At 52.9% G+C, this 18,528-nt stretch overlaps 1 protein-coding gene across 2 annotated transcripts in view; it reads right to left on the bottom strand.

Moving 5' to 3' along the window:
- The window catches only part of GALNT16 (polypeptide N-acetylgalactosaminyltransferase 16), a 100,162-nt gene that overhangs the window by 13,823 nt on the left and 67,811 nt on the right, over window positions 1–18,528 (bottom strand). For both annotated transcript variants that reach the window (XM_081229441.1, XM_081229442.1), the window contains exons 2-10: window positions 16,731–16,888; window positions 14,125–14,223; window positions 12,878–12,945; window positions 12,259–12,324; window positions 10,028–10,149; window positions 7,413–7,500; window positions 5,627–5,711; window positions 5,234–5,337; window positions 969–1,095 (exon numbers count right to left, since the gene is read on the bottom strand). In XM_081229441.1, the coding sequence (XP_081085567.1) occupies window positions 969–1,095; window positions 5,234–5,337; window positions 5,627–5,711; window positions 7,413–7,500; window positions 10,028–10,149; window positions 12,259–12,324; window positions 12,878–12,945; window positions 14,125–14,223; window positions 16,731–16,888 (917 nt within the window). The remainder of the gene's footprint in view (window positions 1–968; window positions 1,096–5,233; window positions 5,338–5,626; window positions 5,712–7,412; window positions 7,501–10,027; window positions 10,150–12,258; window positions 12,325–12,877; window positions 12,946–14,124; window positions 14,224–16,730; window positions 16,889–18,528) is intronic.

Here is an 18,528-nt window from a genome sequence, read left to right as displayed (position 1 = left end):
GTATATGTATAACTGAATCACTTCGCTGTACACCTGAAACTAACACAACATTGTTGATCAACTATACTCCAATATAAAATAAAGTTAAAAAATGTAAAAAAACACCCCACAAACGCATGCATCTCTATACAGAAACTATATATATATGAAAATAAATTAAAAGACCTGAAATGATAAGCTAGAAATCTATTAGCAGTAGTTACTTTTGGAGAGACAAGTGGATAGGAGTAAGGCTGGGTGAAAGGGACTTTCATTTTTTTCTCTCTGTGTGGTATAAAGAGTAAAAATTATAATGTGTAACATACTATATGTACAGATATATATATAATATATATGATATAGTTTGAATTTTTACAGTAAACATGTATCACTTTTACAAGTATAAAAACAATTAAAATGGGATAAGGGGAAGCAAAACAAAAAGACAGGCCATTTGATGAGCTAGACCTGGGGAGCCACCGCTGGCAACAAGGGAGCCTGAGAAGCTGAAGACTCATCCTTGGGAGGGGAGTGCTCATGACGCTCCTCCCACCCTCCCCTTGCCACCAGCATCAGGGGGGCGGGCGATGGGAGTGGTCTTCTAGGACCCTGCCCACTGCCCCTCAAGATGAAGTGCACGCTGTGACTGGGGACATGGACGGGCAGACGCCGACCAAGTCAGGGTCAGGACATGGCGTCTATGACCAGTACTTGGGACCCAGTGAGTGGAGGGCAGCTTCCAGTTGGTCATTTGGCTGGTTTTCCAAGACCCTCATGGACAAGGACAGTCAAAACAAGAGAGGCCTGGTGGAGACACTCCCAGCTTCATCCTTCCAGCCTGAAAGTACCGGGATCCCAGAATGGGGGGCAAATGGGGAAACTGAGGCCCAGAAAGGTGGTGTAGCTACCCACAGTCCCTTGGGTAACTGACAGGGCTGGGGTCTAGGTGTCCTAGCTCTTAGCGCGGTGCTCTTTGCACCGTGACCTACCTGATGTAGGTGAGGGCGTTGCCCTCAGGAAAGTTGTAGGGGTGCCGTTTCCTGAAGACGTGACCCACCCGGCTGCAGGGCACGATCTCCAAACTCCCACCGCACATCCACACCCGGAAGGAGAGCTCTGCAGAGACGGCAGCCATCAGGACGGGAAGGAGCCACTTGGCAAGTCCCCACGGAGTGAAGGTAGGAAGGAGCTGGCTTCCCTTGCCTTTGGTGTCTCCTTGGAGGCATATGCTGGTGTCAGAGCTCCTGGGCCTGTTTACACGGGGTGCACCCACTCCTTGCATGTGTTCCTGACCTCTTCCTCCATGCGTGTACATGCACACATCCCACATACACACACCCCCTCCTCACACACACTCCACACAGACACCACACACCCATCCCACACACACATACCTCTACACACACATACCCGCTGGCATTTTTCTGGCTGGCCCAGACCTCCCTCATGGCCCTGGTGGTCTCCATTTACAGCTACCAGTGGCCCTACTGAGACATACTTCCTCTTGGTGGTGGTGTGACGCTGAACGAGCTTTCACAGATGACTGTGGTCCCTAGTAGTGCTGGGAGAGGCGAGCAGTGGCCATCCTGCCTCCCAGAAGGGGACGTCACACGTTGCCTACTCTGTTTTCCACTCAACAGTTTTCATTTCCGGCAAGGACCCACCTCGGCAGCTGGCTGAATCTCTTCTGATTTTCTACTTTCTTTCATTTTAACCCTGAAGTTGGACACCCTTTGACATTAAAACACCTCCCTCCTGTCCCAGAAAATCCATAGCCCTTGTTTTTTTGTTTTTAATTAAAAAAAAAAAAAAAAAAAGGAAAGACCATTGTTTTTCATGAGTTCCAGCCTTGGTTCCTCTTCCTACTCCCCAGTTGGCTGTAAGGACACTTGTGGTCCCTGGCCAGGTCTGGGGGCTCTCATCTGGAGCGACTGCTCAGGGACCTCCCAGGGACTAGCAGAGTGGGGGGCAGAGGCGGCAGGACTAAGGCCCACCTCCTGGCCAGCCTCTGTGCACCAGGTGACTTCCCAGTGTGGTCCACGACTGGACGCCAGGCGTATCTGGACCCGCACCCAGCGTTGGCCCCGTTAATGGGCTTCCCCAGGTCTGCCTGCAAACGGCCAGGCCTCTGTCCTCCTGGTCAGAGCCCTGCAGCTGGTTCGGCAACTGAGGTTTAGAACTGGGGACGGAAGATCTGCATTCTGGTACCATTTCTTCCAGATTAACTTTGTTACACTAGTTAGGTCATTTCATCCCACATAGCCCATACTGTCCACATCACTATTATTTATTGTCATTTTTATCAACAAGGGCAACGACAGGGAATTCCCTGGTGGTCCGGTGGTTAGGACGCTGCGCTTTCATTGCCAAGGGTGCGGGCAGGTTCGATCCCCGGTCAGGGAACTAAGATCCCACAAGCTGCATGGCACAGCCAAAAAAAACAACAACATGGCAACAACAAAAGCAGTAACCGTCATCCACTGACTGAGCACTCACTCTGTGCTCTGTATGGCTGATGTCTAATTCTCACAGCTACCATGTGGCATTGGGTGTTATGATCCCCATGTTTTTAATAAGGACTGTGAAGCTCAAAGATGTTAAATAACCTCTCCAAGGTCACCTCCACGCTCAGGTGCAGAACTGCAGTGTAAAGTGCACACTTTGTCCAGCAAGTCCCACTGTTTGAACCAGATCATGATCTGTCAGACGCCGTTGTAGAATCCCTTACACACTCTAGCGGGGGGGAAACAGGAACTCAGTAAAAGAAGAAACCAAAATACAAGTAGACAAGAAAATGAGTAGAATACTTCATCTGCGCAGCAGGTAGGAGACTGAAGCAGGTGAGTGGAGTTGGGGGTGAGACTGCAGTTTTAATGAGGCTGATTAGGGATGTTCTCGATGGACGGGGCGGGGGGGGACATTTGCGCCGAGGCCTGAAGGAGGTGAGGAGGAGGCACGTGACTCTTAGGGATGCGCGTTCAGGGCAGAGGGACGAGCAAGGGCACAGAGCTAGAGGTAAGAGCTCGGTAGGCAGGAGTGGAGCGAGGTGTGGGGAGGGCAGGAGGGGCCGAGGGCGGGGCTGGAGGTGTGTGCTTGTGGGGGAAGGGCCGGTGGTGTAAGGACTTCGGGTTTTGCTCTGAGTGATGCGGGAGCCCTTGCAGGGTCTTGAGCAGCTGAGTAACATGATCTGACTACCTTTTAAAAGGATCCCTAATGAGAATCCCAAGGTTTTCACGTTTGCCACCCTCACTCAAGGCGGCCTCTGGGTTCCAGCGATTGGCTCTCTCAGGGGAAACAGGACCGAGTCTCGGGTTGGGCATCTCCCTTCCTTCCACGAATGAACAGTTCTGAAAGGCCCAAAGCCATCAGTGACGAGTCTCCTGGCTCAAAACTGGTTCCAGCAGCTGAACGTCTGAGCACCATGGCTAGCCTAGGAATTTCTTTGAATTTTTTCGCAGAAACAAAACCCTCCCTAGAACCCCTGTGTGGTTCACCTTTCAATTCCCTAATCACTGAGCCCTGGCCTCAGGCAGAGTTTGAAGTTAGCTATTTGATCATTCACTTGTTTCTCCATCAGGCCCCAGCCTTAAAAAAAAAAGAAGGAAGGAGAAAAGAAAAAGGCCTCTGGATGCAGCAGAGACCATTAGTTTCCCAGCCCTCTGAATCTTTACAGGAAACTGGATTTGCCAAAGCTCCCTTCAGGCTGAGATGGAGAACACAAAAGAGGTCACTTAGGCCTAAAATACATAAAAGGAGGTCAGAATGGAAGGGTCACTGCACCCCAGTTCCCAGAATTTACTCCTCTGAATGCCTGCCTGGAAACGGTTTCCAAGCGTAAGTTACAAAGGGGAGAAAATCCCATGCCTGTTTCCACTCCAGCTGGTCCTGAGTCGGAGCCCCACTGCCCATCTGTCCCACTGCCCCAGTCAGAGAGGGAAGAAAGACCTGGTCCTTGCCTCCCAGAAACACAGACTCTGACTTGGGTCACACCTCACAACACTTAAGTGGCTCCTGTAAAGGGACTACCTACACCTGTCAGACGTGGAGTTTCCGGCTGAGATCTGGAAGGTGGCGTCTACCTCAGTTTGCCCATCTGTCAGATGGGTGAGATACCACCAGCCCTATTTACTTTGCAAAAAACCTGGCCAGGATGAAAAAGGAAGCAGTGGGAAAGGGCTCTGCAAAGGAATGACTGGGTCCACTGCCAGGGCAAGGACAGGCCTTTGTGTTTCACAAGCCTCAAGGTACCTGCCCCCACAAACCCTGCCCCACTCCTGGATCCCTGGGATTGATCGCCACCCTCCTCCACCACGCTCCTCATCTGGGAGGCTGCCTGTGTGGGCTGTACCCCTGGGCTTCCTTCCTGTGTGAGGAAGTTCAGCCAGCAGGTCGGGGGAGAGTGAGGGTGGGTGTTTATTCCCTGACACCTTCCACCTGGCACAGTGGACTGGCTGCAGGTGCCCCAAGACCACAGCTACTGTCGGGGAGCACTCCCTCCCTGTCTTTCAGACCTGGGGGTGGCTACATCTCCCAGCAGTCACCAGCCCAGCCCTACCCTGGCCCTTGTGGTTCCCTGTAACTTGCCCATGCCGTGTAAATAGGCCCTTTTATAAACCCCCCTTAAACTACCCACATCAGATGTTCCATCTGTACCCAGCCTTTATCTCACCTGAACCTCACCAGCGACACTGGGGGTTCACTGGCTCTTCCCTTTCCTTGTGGGGCTAAAGGGTTCCTATGGCCTCATAATAATAATAATGGCTGCCAGCATCTTCACCCCCCTCATCTCACTTTGTACTTATAACAGCCTCTTGGGGAAACTGAGGCTCAGAGAGGCTTTCACTTGCCCAGGGCCAAACAATTTATAGGTGGTAGGGCCAGGATTTGCACCCAGGCCATCTGACCCCATTGCTTACGTTTAACCACCACCCCCTACTGCAAACACCACCCTCAGCCTTTCTTGTAGGGAAGCAGCCATGTGCTTCCTCCATACACATGTCTAGCCATGTGGCCACAGGTTCTCCCTGACCACCTAATCTCTTTGTGGACTAGCTGTGTAGCTCTGGACAAATTACTTAACCTCCCTGTGCCTCAGTCTCTTTACCAGTAGAATGGAGATATAATAGTACTTACTTCAGAGATTCATCGTGAGGATTTAAGGAGTTAATATGTGTAACATCCTTAGGGCCTTACATATAGAAAACACTCCATCCGGGTTACCCATTATTATTATTGTGGTTATTTCCCAACTTACCAAAATTCTCTCCCCCCCAGATGTCCATCTGGGCATCATACTTTCCCAAGTGGTTAAACCAAGACTTGTCAATCACGAAGATTCCTCCAGCTATGACAGGCGTCCTGGGAGCAAGGAGAGGAAAGAGGAAACACATGAGCTGGAAAATCTGAGCCCCTCTAGACAGCCCCAGGGCCCAGGCCATTGCATCCCCCACTTGCAGAGGCACTGGGGTCGGATATCTGGCCCGCTTGTTGGCCTCTGGCCTCTCTCTCCCCAGGGCGCCGAACAGAGTTAGCCCTTGGATTGTACACCCCTAGGAGCCCTGGCAACTGAAATGGCCCTCCCAGGAGCCTCCAAAGCCCCTGACTCAGGGAAGGAAGGGGTCTCTCCAGAGCCCACAGCAGTCCTGACCTTATGGGCTTGGTGGGGTCTGTCCGGGCAATCTTCTGCTCCAGAGGGATCTGCTCCCACTTGAAATGCAGGCTCCAGTCAAATCCTAAGGGACAGACTAGGGTGAGGATGGGGCTCGGGGGCTCTTGTCCCCTCACTCCACCACCCCTGAGAGTCTCCCTTGATCAGAGCCCAGCTTGTAGAGGGCCCTGGGCAACTCATGCAGTCATTCCTTCATTCAGAACGAGACAGGTCCCTGTCCTCATGGAGTTTCAATCTACTGGGTAAGACAAAGACTTACAAAGATAAATCAGTAAATGGATAATATGTCAGCTGGGGTTGAAAAGTGCTAAAAAAAAAAAAAGAAAGAAAAGAAAGGAGGGGTACCCATGCTATTCTAGTAAAGGTAGACAGGAAAGGCTCTCTGAGGAGGTAACATTTGAGTAGAGACCTGAATGAAGAACTGATCCATGCAGACATGTAGGGAAAGGGAATTCCAGGTGGGGGAACAGCAAGTGCAAAGGCCCTGAGGTGATTTCCCTAAGAAGAAATGCCTGGCTCCCTTCAGAATCCCAGTCAGCCTCAACATCTAACTAATGACTGTGTCCATTTATTGGAAATCCGAGCCCCAAATAGGAAATCCACTCTGCGCATTAGCTCCTGGCAACAGATTCTCTGGAGCAGCCTGCCCAATAGAACTTGCTGCAATGACGGAAATGTCCTATATCTGCACTGTCCAACATGGCAGACACTAGTCACATGTGGTTATTGAGCACTTGAAATGCTGCTAGGGCAACTTAGGAACTGAGTTTTGAATTTTACTTAATTTAATTAATTTAAATTTACATAGCCCAAAGTGGCTATTATCTACTGTATTGGAGAGCACAGTTCTAAAGTCTAGACCAGAGCTGCCCAAAAGAAATACATTGCAAGCTGGAGACACAAGCCACACATGCAATTTAAATTTTTCCAGTGGCCATATCAAAAAGTAAGAAGAACATATGAGATTAATTTGAATAATGTTGTGTTTTGTTTTGTTTTGTTTTGTTTGCTCTATGAGGGCCTCTCACCGTTGTGGCCTCTCCCGTTGCGGAGCACAGGCTCCGGACGCGCAGGCTCAGCAGCCATGGCTCACGGGCCCAGCCGCTCCGCGGCATGTGGGATCTTCCCGGACTGGGGCACGAACCCGTGTCCCCTGCATCGGCCGGTGGACTCTCAACCACTGCACCACCAGGGAAGCCCCACAAAAAATTATTTATGAGATATTTTATATTCTTTCATACTAAGTCTTCAAAACCTGGTGTGTATTTTTTCTTACAGCATATCTCAGTTCAGACTGGTCACATTTCAAGAGCTCAATAGCCAAATGTGGCCAATAACTACCATATTTGGCCAGGTCTAGACCATCTCCAGGCGTACAGGTTAGGAAACAGTGCAAAGTCTAGGGCTCCCCCTTCCTCACCCCCAGGACAGCAGTCATATCATGTTAATCTGCCAGGACTTGTGGCAATGGTCCCCGGGCTGGCAGTATTTGAGAAGGATGTGTCAAAGTTTGGGGGGAGGGAAAGACCAGAGACTAGCTTGGCTCCGTCCCTGATTGTGCCAGGAGCCTGCCACTGCCAGCTCTGGCCCTTCGTCCCCCACCCCACGGCTCTACACAATCCCCTTTCGTTTTCTAGAGGTAAAGGGGGTGGGGGTGTGAGACGCTCTGGCACAGTTGGGAAGAAGAGCACCAAGCCAGGGCTCTTGCCCGCCCTCACCTGCCTCCTTTCAGGTCTAGAGCCCCTCCCCTGGGAGCCGGACCCACCTCCCCGAAGGTCAGCAGATGCAGCAAGGTAGGCGAAATTATCCAGACTGATGACATCAATGATGGGGCTCACCACGCGGGTGTGATCCTAGGAGAGGACACGTGAGATGGCGTGAGGCCAGGGACTCTGTGAATAAAGGCCCAACTGCCTGCTCTGTGAAGAAGTTCTCTTCGAGGCATTGGGCACTCAGCACCTCCTGCAGGACACGTTAGGCTCCCAGGAGCTGTCCTGCATCACCACATCTAGGCTCCCGGAAGGTCCCTCTTGGGTCTCATGGGCACGATGCTCTCCCAGCCTCTTCCTCTCACATCATGTTGAGCCCTGCCAGGATCTCACCTCCTCAGAAAAGCCCTCCCTGATTGCTGCAGGCTGAGGACTTCTTCCTCTTTTAAACTGCTCTCACAATTATAGACCAGACAATTCCTGGGACAGTGAATCAGATGCTGCCTGATGTGGATCTTCTGTTGCTGGTTTGAACTGTTGTTTTACTAATTGTCGTCCATCTTTGTACATGTTGAGGTTGAGTCTTCCCAACTGGACAACCGGCAGCTTAAGGGCAGGGACCCTGCAGTCTCTGTGTAACCTGGGTGGCACGCCTCTCATGCCACATCCACTTCAAAGTCAGACTCACGCTCCCTTCATCATCTCCCAGACACAAATCCACCTCCAAAACATTGGTGGGTAATATGCCAACTTCACTAAAGGTTTTTTTCTGGGGGTGAGGGGTGGGGGGATAGTGGTGGTGGTGGATTCTATCATATACCACGTGCAAAACTTAATTGCCCTCCATCAGCAGGATGTCTGTTCTCCTCTTTCTCCCTCCATGGAGGGACATGGAACAGAGCTTCTTCTCCCTCCTCTCTCTGCATTCTGTGCTGACCCTCAAGATCCTCTTGTCTGCAACTTGGAATCCAGCTCTGCCCCTCAGTTCACACTCCGTCTCAGGACGACAAAAATGTGGGACGTGGCAGATCAGGGGAGACCATCCACGGTCTCCCACAGTGTTCTATGGGGGCCTCACCTTATCCTTTCTATAGACTTTTTGTATTGAGATTGAATTCACATTTTTATAACAATTGTATTAGATATCATTGATATACCATAAAATTCGCCATTTTAAAGTGTACAATTCAGGGGTTTGTAGTATATTCACAAGGTTGTGGCACCGTCACCACTCTCTAATTCCAAAACATTTTCATCACCCCAATAAGAAACCCTGTACCATTAGCAGCCACTCCCCATACCCCGCTCCCTCCAGCCCCTGACAACCACTAATCCACTTTGTATTTGTACGGATTTATTTATTCTGGACATTTCATATAAATGGAATCATATAATAAGCAGTTTTTGTTACTGGCTTCTTTCACTTAGCATAAGGTCTTCAAAGTTCATCCATACTGTAACACGTATCATTACTTCATTCTTTTTATGGCTGAACAGTATTCCACTGTATGGATACATCACATTCTGTTTATCCATTCACGGTTGATAGACATTTTGCTGTTTCCATGTTTCAGCTATTCTGAATAACACTGCGCTGAACACTCAGGCACAAGTTTTTGTGTGGGGTATGTTTTCATTTCTCTTGAGTATATACCTAGCAGTGGAAGTGCTGGGTCATATGGTAAGTCTATGTTTAAACTTTTGAGGAAGTGCCAGACTGGTTTCCAAAGTGGAAAACAGCACCATCTGACACGCTCCCCAGCAATGTATAAAGACTTCTATTTATCTACATCCTCACCAGCACTTGTACTGTCCATCCTTTTGATTATAACCATCCTGTAGGCATCAAGTGGTACCTCATTGTGGTTTTGACTTGCATTTCCCTAATGACTTAACGTTGAGCATCTTTTCATGTGCTTGTTGACGTTTTGTCTATTTTCCATTGCGATGCACAGGCTTCTCATTGCGGTGGCTTCTCTTGTTGTGGAGCATGGGCTCTAGGTGCCTGGGCTTCAGTAGTTGTGGCAGGCGGGCTCAGTAGTTGTGGCTCGCGAGCTCTAGAGCGCAGGCTCAGAAGTTGTGGCGCACGGGCTTAGCTGCGCCGCGGCATGTGGGATCTTCCCAGACCAGGGTTCGAACCCGTGTCCTCTGCATTGGCAGGTGGATTCCTAACCACTGCGCCACGAGGGAAGCCCCTTTTCTCATTTTTAAATTGGGTTATTTGCCTCTTATGGTTGAGTTGAAATCACCTCATCCTATGCTCCATATGTCCAAGTCCTCCCCATTCTAGAGAACAGCAGGCACATGGGAGGGCCCCCCTGCTTGAGAACACCATCCTCTCCTCCCTCCTCCTCAGGCTTCCCAGTCTGACTCACCCTCACTCCTCATCACTCCCTCAGGAGGAAAACAACACCACCCATTCGTAGTAGGAGCTTTGTGGCTCACCCAGGCTTTCAGCCCATTTAATTCTCACCACAACCCAGTCGGACAAATATTACAATTATCCCTGTTTTCAGATGCGAAAGCTCAATGAGGTGAGGTTACTCAGGAGGGAGCAGACCGTTTAGGCTTCCTACTCTGCCTGCCCAACTCCAGAGACCGTTCATCAGCCCCCCTCATGCCAAGGACATGTGGGCACGTCCAGAGCTCCCCCAGGGACAGACAGACTTACCTCCTTCACCCGCTGCAGCATGGGCTGCAGCCACTCGGTGTTCACTTCGCAGTGGCTGTCCAGAAAGGTGAGGACAGCAGCTGTGGCCACATCTGCCCCGCGAACGCGGGACCGGATCAGCCCTGCAATGGGAAGGGACAAAGGATGGTGCTGGGACTGAGCCAATTTGCTCAGCCGTCCCCCCAAAGTCTCAGGGCTCTCCGCCCCTTAGGTCTGAGGTTTCCTCTGAGCTATTGTGATTTAACTTTACTTCGTATTTCTAAGATTTCTTCCCTCCCTCTCTTTATTTCTCTCACCCATCCATCAACCATCATTACTCCAAGGTTATTCTCTGAGTGCCCTCTGCATGCCAGACACTGGACTCTGGGGACACACTGATGAACAGTCAAAGTTTAGTGAACAGAAGTTGCAAAAAAGTGTGGTTTGGTACCAAAGGAGAGCCAGAAACCACCACTTAGGAACCTCAGGGTGGTCCCCTCCTGCTGCACTATCCTCTGTGACATGCAGAGAGTCTTCTAGACTAAGACAAGCTGGAGTTAGTATGCCAGCCCCTTCACTAACTGTAGCATATTATTTAACCTCTCTGAGCCTTAGGTTTCTTATCCAGAAGATTCAGAGAGAATAATCCCTGCCTCTTGGGGACAGTGCGTGGTGCCCAGGAAGCCGACATGTGCAGAGATTCTACTCCGCTTCCACCTCATTCCCCAGTCTCGTCGAAGGCTCGTCAACTGTCAAAAAATGGCCTCGCTTTTGGCAGCACCCTGGTCGGAGCTGGGGACTTGCCTGATCAGGAGAGAGGAGACCCAGATGGTCCTGCCCCTGACAGAGCAGCCACTGGTGTGGGGAGGTTTCCCTGGCCACACCTCTGCCCGGCACTTTACTGCCCCAGCCTTCTACTCCATAGGGAGCTGTAAAGCACCTAATCATAAATTTACACCTGTGTTGGGTAAAACCCCAGGGAACAGCATACTCCCAGGCCTAAAGGCACCTGCAACCCAGGGCTTGGGAGAGATCTCTCTCTGGCCTCTTCCATTCCAGTTTGAAGGTCACTTCGGCCTGACTGGACCTTCTTAAATACACCCGTCACATCTCTTTCTTTCCTTCCTTCCTTTCTTTCTTTCCTCCCTCCCTCCCTCCCTCCTTCCATTCCTCCCTCCCTCCCTCCTTCCTTCCCTCCCTCCCTCCCTTCCTCCTTCCTTCCCTTCTTCCTTCCTCTCTCTCTCCCTCTCTTTTTCTCTCTCTCTCCCTCTCTCACCTTCAGTGGCTCCCTATTCTCTGCTTTATCAAGTCTAAATGCCCCCCGTCATCTATCCTCACCCCACTCATTCCTCGTGCTGACCAGGCCCAATTCTCCCAGGAAGGGGGAGACTAAATAGAGGGAGGTTAAGAGGCTGGGCTCTGGGTGGGCCCCCTGCCCCGGGGTGGAATCCTGGTTCCTTTATTCATCACTCCAGGCAAATTACCGAACCTTCTTAAACCCCAGTTTCTTTACTTGCAAAACAGAATGATGGGCTGTTATGAGGACTGAACATGAGAAGGTGGGCAGAGTGAATGCTACAGGGTGAGAACGCAGGAAACGTAGGAGGAGGCTGTTAGTACTTCCTGTACCCAGGCCGGACTGATGCCTTTGCTCGCGGAGTCCCCGGGCCTGGAATGCCCTCCCTTGTGCCCAATGCATCTGTCTCACAACCCCTTCACCCAATCCAGGCGCCCTCTCCGATCATTCCCCTCTCCTCCATCTCCTTTCTACCCCCATATAATTATAACCAGCCTCAGCTCCATAATAAGCTCTCCGAGGGCGGGGACCATATTTATACTTCTTTTGTGTCCCCTAGAGTGCCATGTACAATCCTATGCTGTAGTCGGTGCTCCAAAACACCTCTTGATTGGAAGTGAGGTCACATCTGCTTTATACTGCCCTGTGGTTTTCTCAAAGTATTTAATCCTTACGATAACTGTGCAGGACAGAAAGGGTACTATTATTATTCCCACTTCTCATGCATGAGAGACAACGAAGGCAGCGGGAAGTAGAGCTACTTACCTACAGTCATACTGTGATAGGGGCTGACCCAAGATAGCAAGAGGGTCTTTCCCCAGACCTTGGTCCTGGCCACCAGGAATGCAGCAGGACCACGCTGGCTTGGTATGACATGGCACCAAAAGGGAGCAGGGAGGTGCAGAAGTCTAGATCAAAAGAGGTCCGCGGTGGCACCTAGGGTCCAAGAACCTACCTTCCCGCCGGTCATTGCGCAGGCATTTGACCTTGGTGATCCTGGTCAGGAGAAGACAGTCTTCAGCTGAGGGTGGAGAGAAGGAAGCAAGCTCATTCAGATACTGACATCAGACCACATGTGGTTCGACCGCTCCTGGAACTTCCCAGGAGCTTCTCCAGACCAGGCCCAGGGGAAGGCGAGGCATGGAGGGGAGTGGTCATCTCCACTGGCCAAAGGATTGCCCTGTCCTCCACTCCCCGGCGAGGCTGAGGACTGCCTGTACTTGTGGCATTACCCCCCAGGGGGCACCAGAGAGCACCAGCACTGTCACCAGTCCAACAGCCTCGGAGCTAGATTGTGGGGACAATATTCTGCACGTGGCAGTTGTGATAATGAAGGATGCTGCTGATGCCGTTTAATTTGTTTTTAAATGGCATCTCACTGGTGTCCCATCAAAGCAACACCACTCCTTTTGCACCAGGGAGCAGAGTCCAGGAGGGCACCTAGAAAAGCCGGAAGGTCCCCGTGGGGAGCAGGGGTCAGCCTGTGGTGGCCAGAACAGCCTCAAGAGTGCTTCCCTTGGCATTCTGGGGAAATGGGGTGTGAAGGGGGGCAAAAAAAGAAGGTGCATACTTACGATCTGAACTGAAGTCATCCACTAGAATGATCTCCTGGATCAGGCTGGCAGGAGTTCTGTTTAGGACGCTGGAGGGGTGACGGGGACAGAGAAGCCCAGATTTAGGGGCCACCTTCTACCTCCTTCTTCCTGCCATGGGCTCCCCCACCGCCCACCTCGGAAGCCAGCACACTGGCCACGGGCAGCTGCTAGCAAACCTTCCGGGCCCTGGTCAAGGGCTGAGGGGCAGTGTGTTCCTCAGGCTCCTCTAAGACCCTGCCGACCCTGCTGCCTGGACCCTCAGGTACTTGGGACCCACCCCAGATGGGGGGTAGGGACTGCCCTAGTTTAGCTGTTGAGGCAGGACCTTAGCTGCTCTGGCCACCTGGACTTAACAAGCCCACCTGAGGACAACTCCCGCTGACCCCGAAGCTGTCTGCTTGGAAAGCTAGCGAGGCTCCTTCTGGCCTGATGGGTCAGGGGGGTGTTCTCAGAAAGCTCCCCCGCCAACTCTTTCCCTCCCTCCATCCCTCCTCCTCCTTCACTCCCTGGTGAAGGAAACCTAAACTTCTTTAATCCCTGGAATATTACTGGGTACTCCATTCCGAATCCTATTCTTTTTTTTTTTTTGCGGTACGCGGGCCTCTCACTGTTGTGGCCTCTCCCGTTGCGGAGCACAGGCTCCAGACGTGCAGGCTCAGCGGCCATGGCTCACGGGCCCAGCCGCTCCGCGGCATGTGGGATCTTCCCGGACCGGGGCACAAACCCGTGTCCCCTGCATCGGCAGGCGGACTCTCCACCACTGCACCACCAGGGAAGCCCCCGAATCCTATTCTTATCTAAGTTCATTAAGAAATGAGATGAGTAGAAGTCAAACTTGACCACGGGGCCAAGCTTAGGAGAACAGGAGGGGCACCGCTCTCTGAATCGCTGACAGGTGCCTACTGGGCTGGCATCCAACCACCTGAGGCCTCACGTCCGTCCCCACCGCCCTGGGCTCCTGACCCCTGCATTTCTGCCCGAGTCCTGGGGACCTGACCTTGTGTTTGTGCATCTCGCTAACAGCTGGACTTCTTGGGTCTCCCTGACCCTGATGCACCAGCCTCAGCCTCTCAGAAGGGAAGAACCCCCCCTGCCAGTGTCCGCTGGTCTTCACGCCATCTGGCCACAGCATCCAGTCTCACTGTCCTCCCCTGCCAGGGCCCAGCAGATCCCCGAGGCCTGGGGGAGCAGCACCACTGAGATGAAAGATCCAAGGTGGGGCTTACCTTTTCACCGTGCGCAGGAGGGTAGAGCGGGCTTCGTTGTGGAAGGTGATGATGACGCTGGTGGCCGGCAAGTCCGAGGAATAGGACACGGATGGGCAACTGAGAAGAGAGCAGAGAGGTCAGAGGGCAGCTGTGAGAGTGTTCTCAGGGCAGGTTTTAGCTTCTCTTTGTCCAGCCTGCTGCCCCCTGAAGCCAGGCGTGGGCCCTGGGCCTCCACACCCATGCCCACCCCACTCAGGCCGCCCAGCCTGGAGTCCTTGGAGGGAAGCACAGGTTGGGGGACCTTCCCAGGCCTGGGTGCTCTTTACAAAAGACCTAGAGCCCTCGGAGCCCCACAGTCACTGAAGTGTCGAGGAGGGATCGACGTGTATAGGCACCACACAGGCCCCAGGATCAAGCCCCGGACCAACAGACAGAACTTCCTGCCCGATGGGGCAGCCAAGAGAGACAAAATGGTGGAGGGGAGAAGAGGGGAAATGGCGTCTCTTTATCTCTGACACCCTGTAGCTTCTTTCTTCAGATGGAGCAGCTCCTGACATCTCGTGGGATCTGGAGAGGAATCGTTCCCATCCTGCCCTCCCGTGAATTCCTCCCTCTCGCTGCCACCATTAACAGCCACCTGGTGACACCAGGCAGGGGAGCAGCCTCACTCTTCCCATGGGCCCTGGGACACCTAGGGGAAACCAAGTCTCTGAGGACACATCAAAGGCAGTTCCCCCTACCTCACTCCCTCCCCCAGCAGCTCTGCGCTCCGCCTTCTCCAGACACCACATTTGGGGCCCATTGGCTTCCCCATGCTCAGAAAAGGGAATTAAAATGATGCATCCCTGCCAGGCCTCATCCTTGTCGGTTCTGCGAATGCTTCTGTGAATGCATTTATTGGTGCTCCTGGGGCCGCGGCGGGGAGGCAGCCGCAGTGCTAGTTTTCATGGCAATCTTCTTTATTACAATTGCTCTGACTATTCCAGCGGTGACTGTTTTTTCATTATGGCATTCATTCCACTGACAGCGGCTTACAGCTGAATTCCCAGGCCCACTGCCTGCCCTGCAGAGCAGTCCAGGTCAGACAGGCAAGTTCCACTAGCCTGGGACCCCCACCGGAGAAATCCTGAGAGGCCTTAAAACAATCCTCCTTGAGAGAGGGTGTCAGGCAGGTGGGAGGGGTAGAGAAATTCACCTCTGCCCTGGGAAGCCAGGCGTCCCAAGTGCCTCTCCTCCCAGAGGCTTGTGGGTTTGGGGGTGGGAGGGGGCTTGGTCTGTTGAGATGGGGAGCCCTGGGAGAAGCAGTCACTTCCTGGGCACCCAGCCCCCGTGTACTGACCTCTATGGCCCCAGGTCTCTGTCTTTGAACCCCAAGGATCTAGTGCCCAGGAAGGATGCCAAGCCCACTGGACTTCTGGTCTCCGTGAGTGACAAGGAAGGTGCTAGAAGCAGGCCCCCTTCTGCACCTTTATGTCACACACATCCGTTGTGCTGCAGAGTAGGTGCTTCAGAAGGAAAAGCAATCTTGACCCAAGTCACCCTCGCCTACCCTCAAACCAGGACCTGCCCGGCGCTGGGCACACAGCCGGCTCCAAAGCAGCCCATGCTGGCCATTCAAAGCTGCAGGCGCACAAGTGGGTCAGCTCCAACGTCCCCTCGCTGCCTTGATCGATGTCTGCACAGAGCACAGAGGAGGCCCCCAAACCGGACTGGGTTGGCAAGGACCCTTCCCCGGAGGAGAGGACACTGAGGAGAGTCGTAAGGGTGTGGCGGGGAGGCGTTCAGGCAGAGGAAGCGGCCTGTGTGTGCAAACAAGGAGGGAGGCCAGAGGAGTCCAGGACTGAGGGAGCACCAAGGACTGGGTGCAAAGGAGCAGAGGCTCGGAGGGGACCAGGTGGCTTGTACCTCAGGGAAAGGAGCTTAGACTGTTCCCATAGCTGAGGGCAGGAAGAGGAGAGATTGGAGGTGGAGACTCGTATCCTCCAGACGGGACACTACAGGGCCTGAACCAGGGAGGGGGCTGATGACTTGCCCCCTCACACTGAGCAGAGTCCGAGCTGGGATCAGCATGGAAGGTGTCCTTGCTCCTGGTCTAGGGCCTCTGCCACCTACCACTCTGGGAGAACAAAGAGCAAGACTGCCAAGCATTTCTGGGAGTTGCTGAGGAAGTGGCGGCAGTGGGGCAGGAAGAGAGGAAGGAAAGGGATACCAGTGGGGTGGTGCACAGCACTCTACTGTTTGCACAGTGCAGGCAGGGCTGGCGGCCCCTCTCCACCTCAGACATCACCAGACGGGCACCAAGAATGCCAGGCTAGCCCACACGCTTCAGACCTCCCCGTGGTCCGCTGGCAGGTCACTCTTGCTGGGATTCCAGCCTGAGGTATTTAGGGAACTCTCTGGCCTCGCTGGGAAGTCTTCTTGGACCTCTCAGGCTCTCAGGAGGTCAATGAAATAAAGATGAGTCAGGAAAACGACAGATGGTAAGGGTTTGAATGTCTCAATAGCTGGACTGAGTCTGAGGAAATCTTCCTCATTTCTTAAATCCACATGAACCAAAGAAAAGCCAACTGCTGCTGGCCCTTCCCTCCACCTTTCTTTCTCCTCCGGCACAATGGAGGCCACACCTGTAATGGCGGGTGTCCCGGATGGGCCGGTCAGGGCTCAGCTTGTCGCTCTCCAGCTGGTTGAAGGCATGCTGTCTGTAGGGGTCCTCTCCAGGCTTCAGCTGCTTGGCTGCCAGGTACGCCTTCTCATCAAAGCCTTTCGAGGGTGTTCCTGTCACCTGAGACAAAGGTCAGCATCAGACGGGCCACAGGCAAGAGGATAAAGTAGCCACTGTGTGGTAAGCACTTACGACACGGTAGGACCCAACTGCATTACCTCATTTGTACCTGTGAGCAGGAGATCGTTATTTTCCCCATTGTACAGATGAGGAAAACTGAGGCTCCTGACAGTACCCCCAAGTGTGGGGGCAGGGAGTACATGGGAACTCTCCGTACTTTCCGCTCAATTTTGTGCACCTAAAACTGCTCTTAAAAAATAAAGCCTATTAATAAAAAAGCTCAAGGTCAGAGCTAGTAAGTCACAGGTTTCTGGAGTCAAAATGGTTGTTCTGACTTTGAAGCCCACACTCTTGACCAGTGCTCTTCGCTGGATATGGAGATGGTGACACCTGGAGGGCACCTGACCCCCAAGATGAGGTGTCCTGAGAGGTCACCAAGCAACCTGCAGATTGACAGTCTCCTAGGGATAAACTTGGGCCTGACACTGGGCTAGGCATGAAGGAGGTGCCTGATCAGTAAAACCTCCAACGCTGGTACAAACTGCTGCCCAGAGAACCACCTGTGAGGTCAGGCGGGCCCTCACAGGCTAATGCCAGAGCTGCTAGGACGCAAATGCACAGGCAGTGATGCATCTTCTCTGGGACTTGTGTTTGCTGCTGAAATAGCTCACGTCAGGCCTCCGGGGCACCCTGGTGCTAAGTGCTGGGGAGTGATGGATGACAGATGCCATGGCCCCAGCCTCCCTCCTCTTAGCCACACCCTGCTTTGTGCTCCCAAAGTACCGCCATGAAAGACACTGGGGAGTGATACATCTGAGATGCATGGATGAGTGGATGGATCCTGACATCTCATTATCGGAAACACACTGCCAGCCGGATGTTGCCTGGAAATATCATTAATGGTGAGTGCATCTCGACTCCGCCCCTTCCACTTGACCAGCAGCCTGGGCAGGAGCTGTGGGCCCACAGGGGCAGCAGGAAGGCGGGTAAGAGTTGTCCAGGCACAGAACCCCTGCGCGAGAACTCCATCACAGCCCTAGTCTCTAGAGGGACAGTCCCAAGAGGACAGCTCGACCTGTGGAGAGGAGATGGACATGTTGGGTGACCCGCCAGCAGCCCAGGGCCTCCACATTCCCCTGAGAGCCTAGCTCCCAGCCTCATGGGACAGGAATGCAAAGGTTCCAGGGAGTGCCTGTCTCCCAGAGCTGCCGCTCTGTAGTGTTCATGCCTCCTAGGAGCCAGTCCCTGAGCTCCCTGAGGCCAGAGCCAGTGAGGGAGGTTTCCTCCTGTGCACTGGGCCCAGCCCTGTGCCACACACATACTCAGGATGGTGACAACAGCTGCACTGCCGCACTGTGATATTCTTATTTGGTGCCATGCCAGGGACTAGACAGATGGGTCGGAGTCCCCATAGACTTGCAATCCATTGCAGGAAAGAGAGAATGAGTGGAAGGAGGGGATTGGTTCAAGATGGCGGAGTAGAAGGACGTGCTCTCACTCCCTCTTGCGAGAACACCGGAATCACAACTAACTACTGAACAATCATCGACAGGAAGACACTGGAACTTACCAGAAAAGATACCCCACATCCAAAGACAAAGGAGAAACCGTAAGGAGACAGTCGGAGGGGCGCAATCACA

The sequence above is a fragment of the Mesoplodon bidens genome (genome assembly GCF_964165515.1).
Source record: "Mesoplodon bidens genome assembly, chromosome: 3".
NCBI classification, from domain to species: Eukaryota; Metazoa; Chordata; class Mammalia; order Artiodactyla; family Ziphiidae; genus Mesoplodon; species Mesoplodon bidens.
Note: the sequence above shows the minus strand (reverse complement) of the source record. Positions and strands in the feature narration are given on the sequence as shown.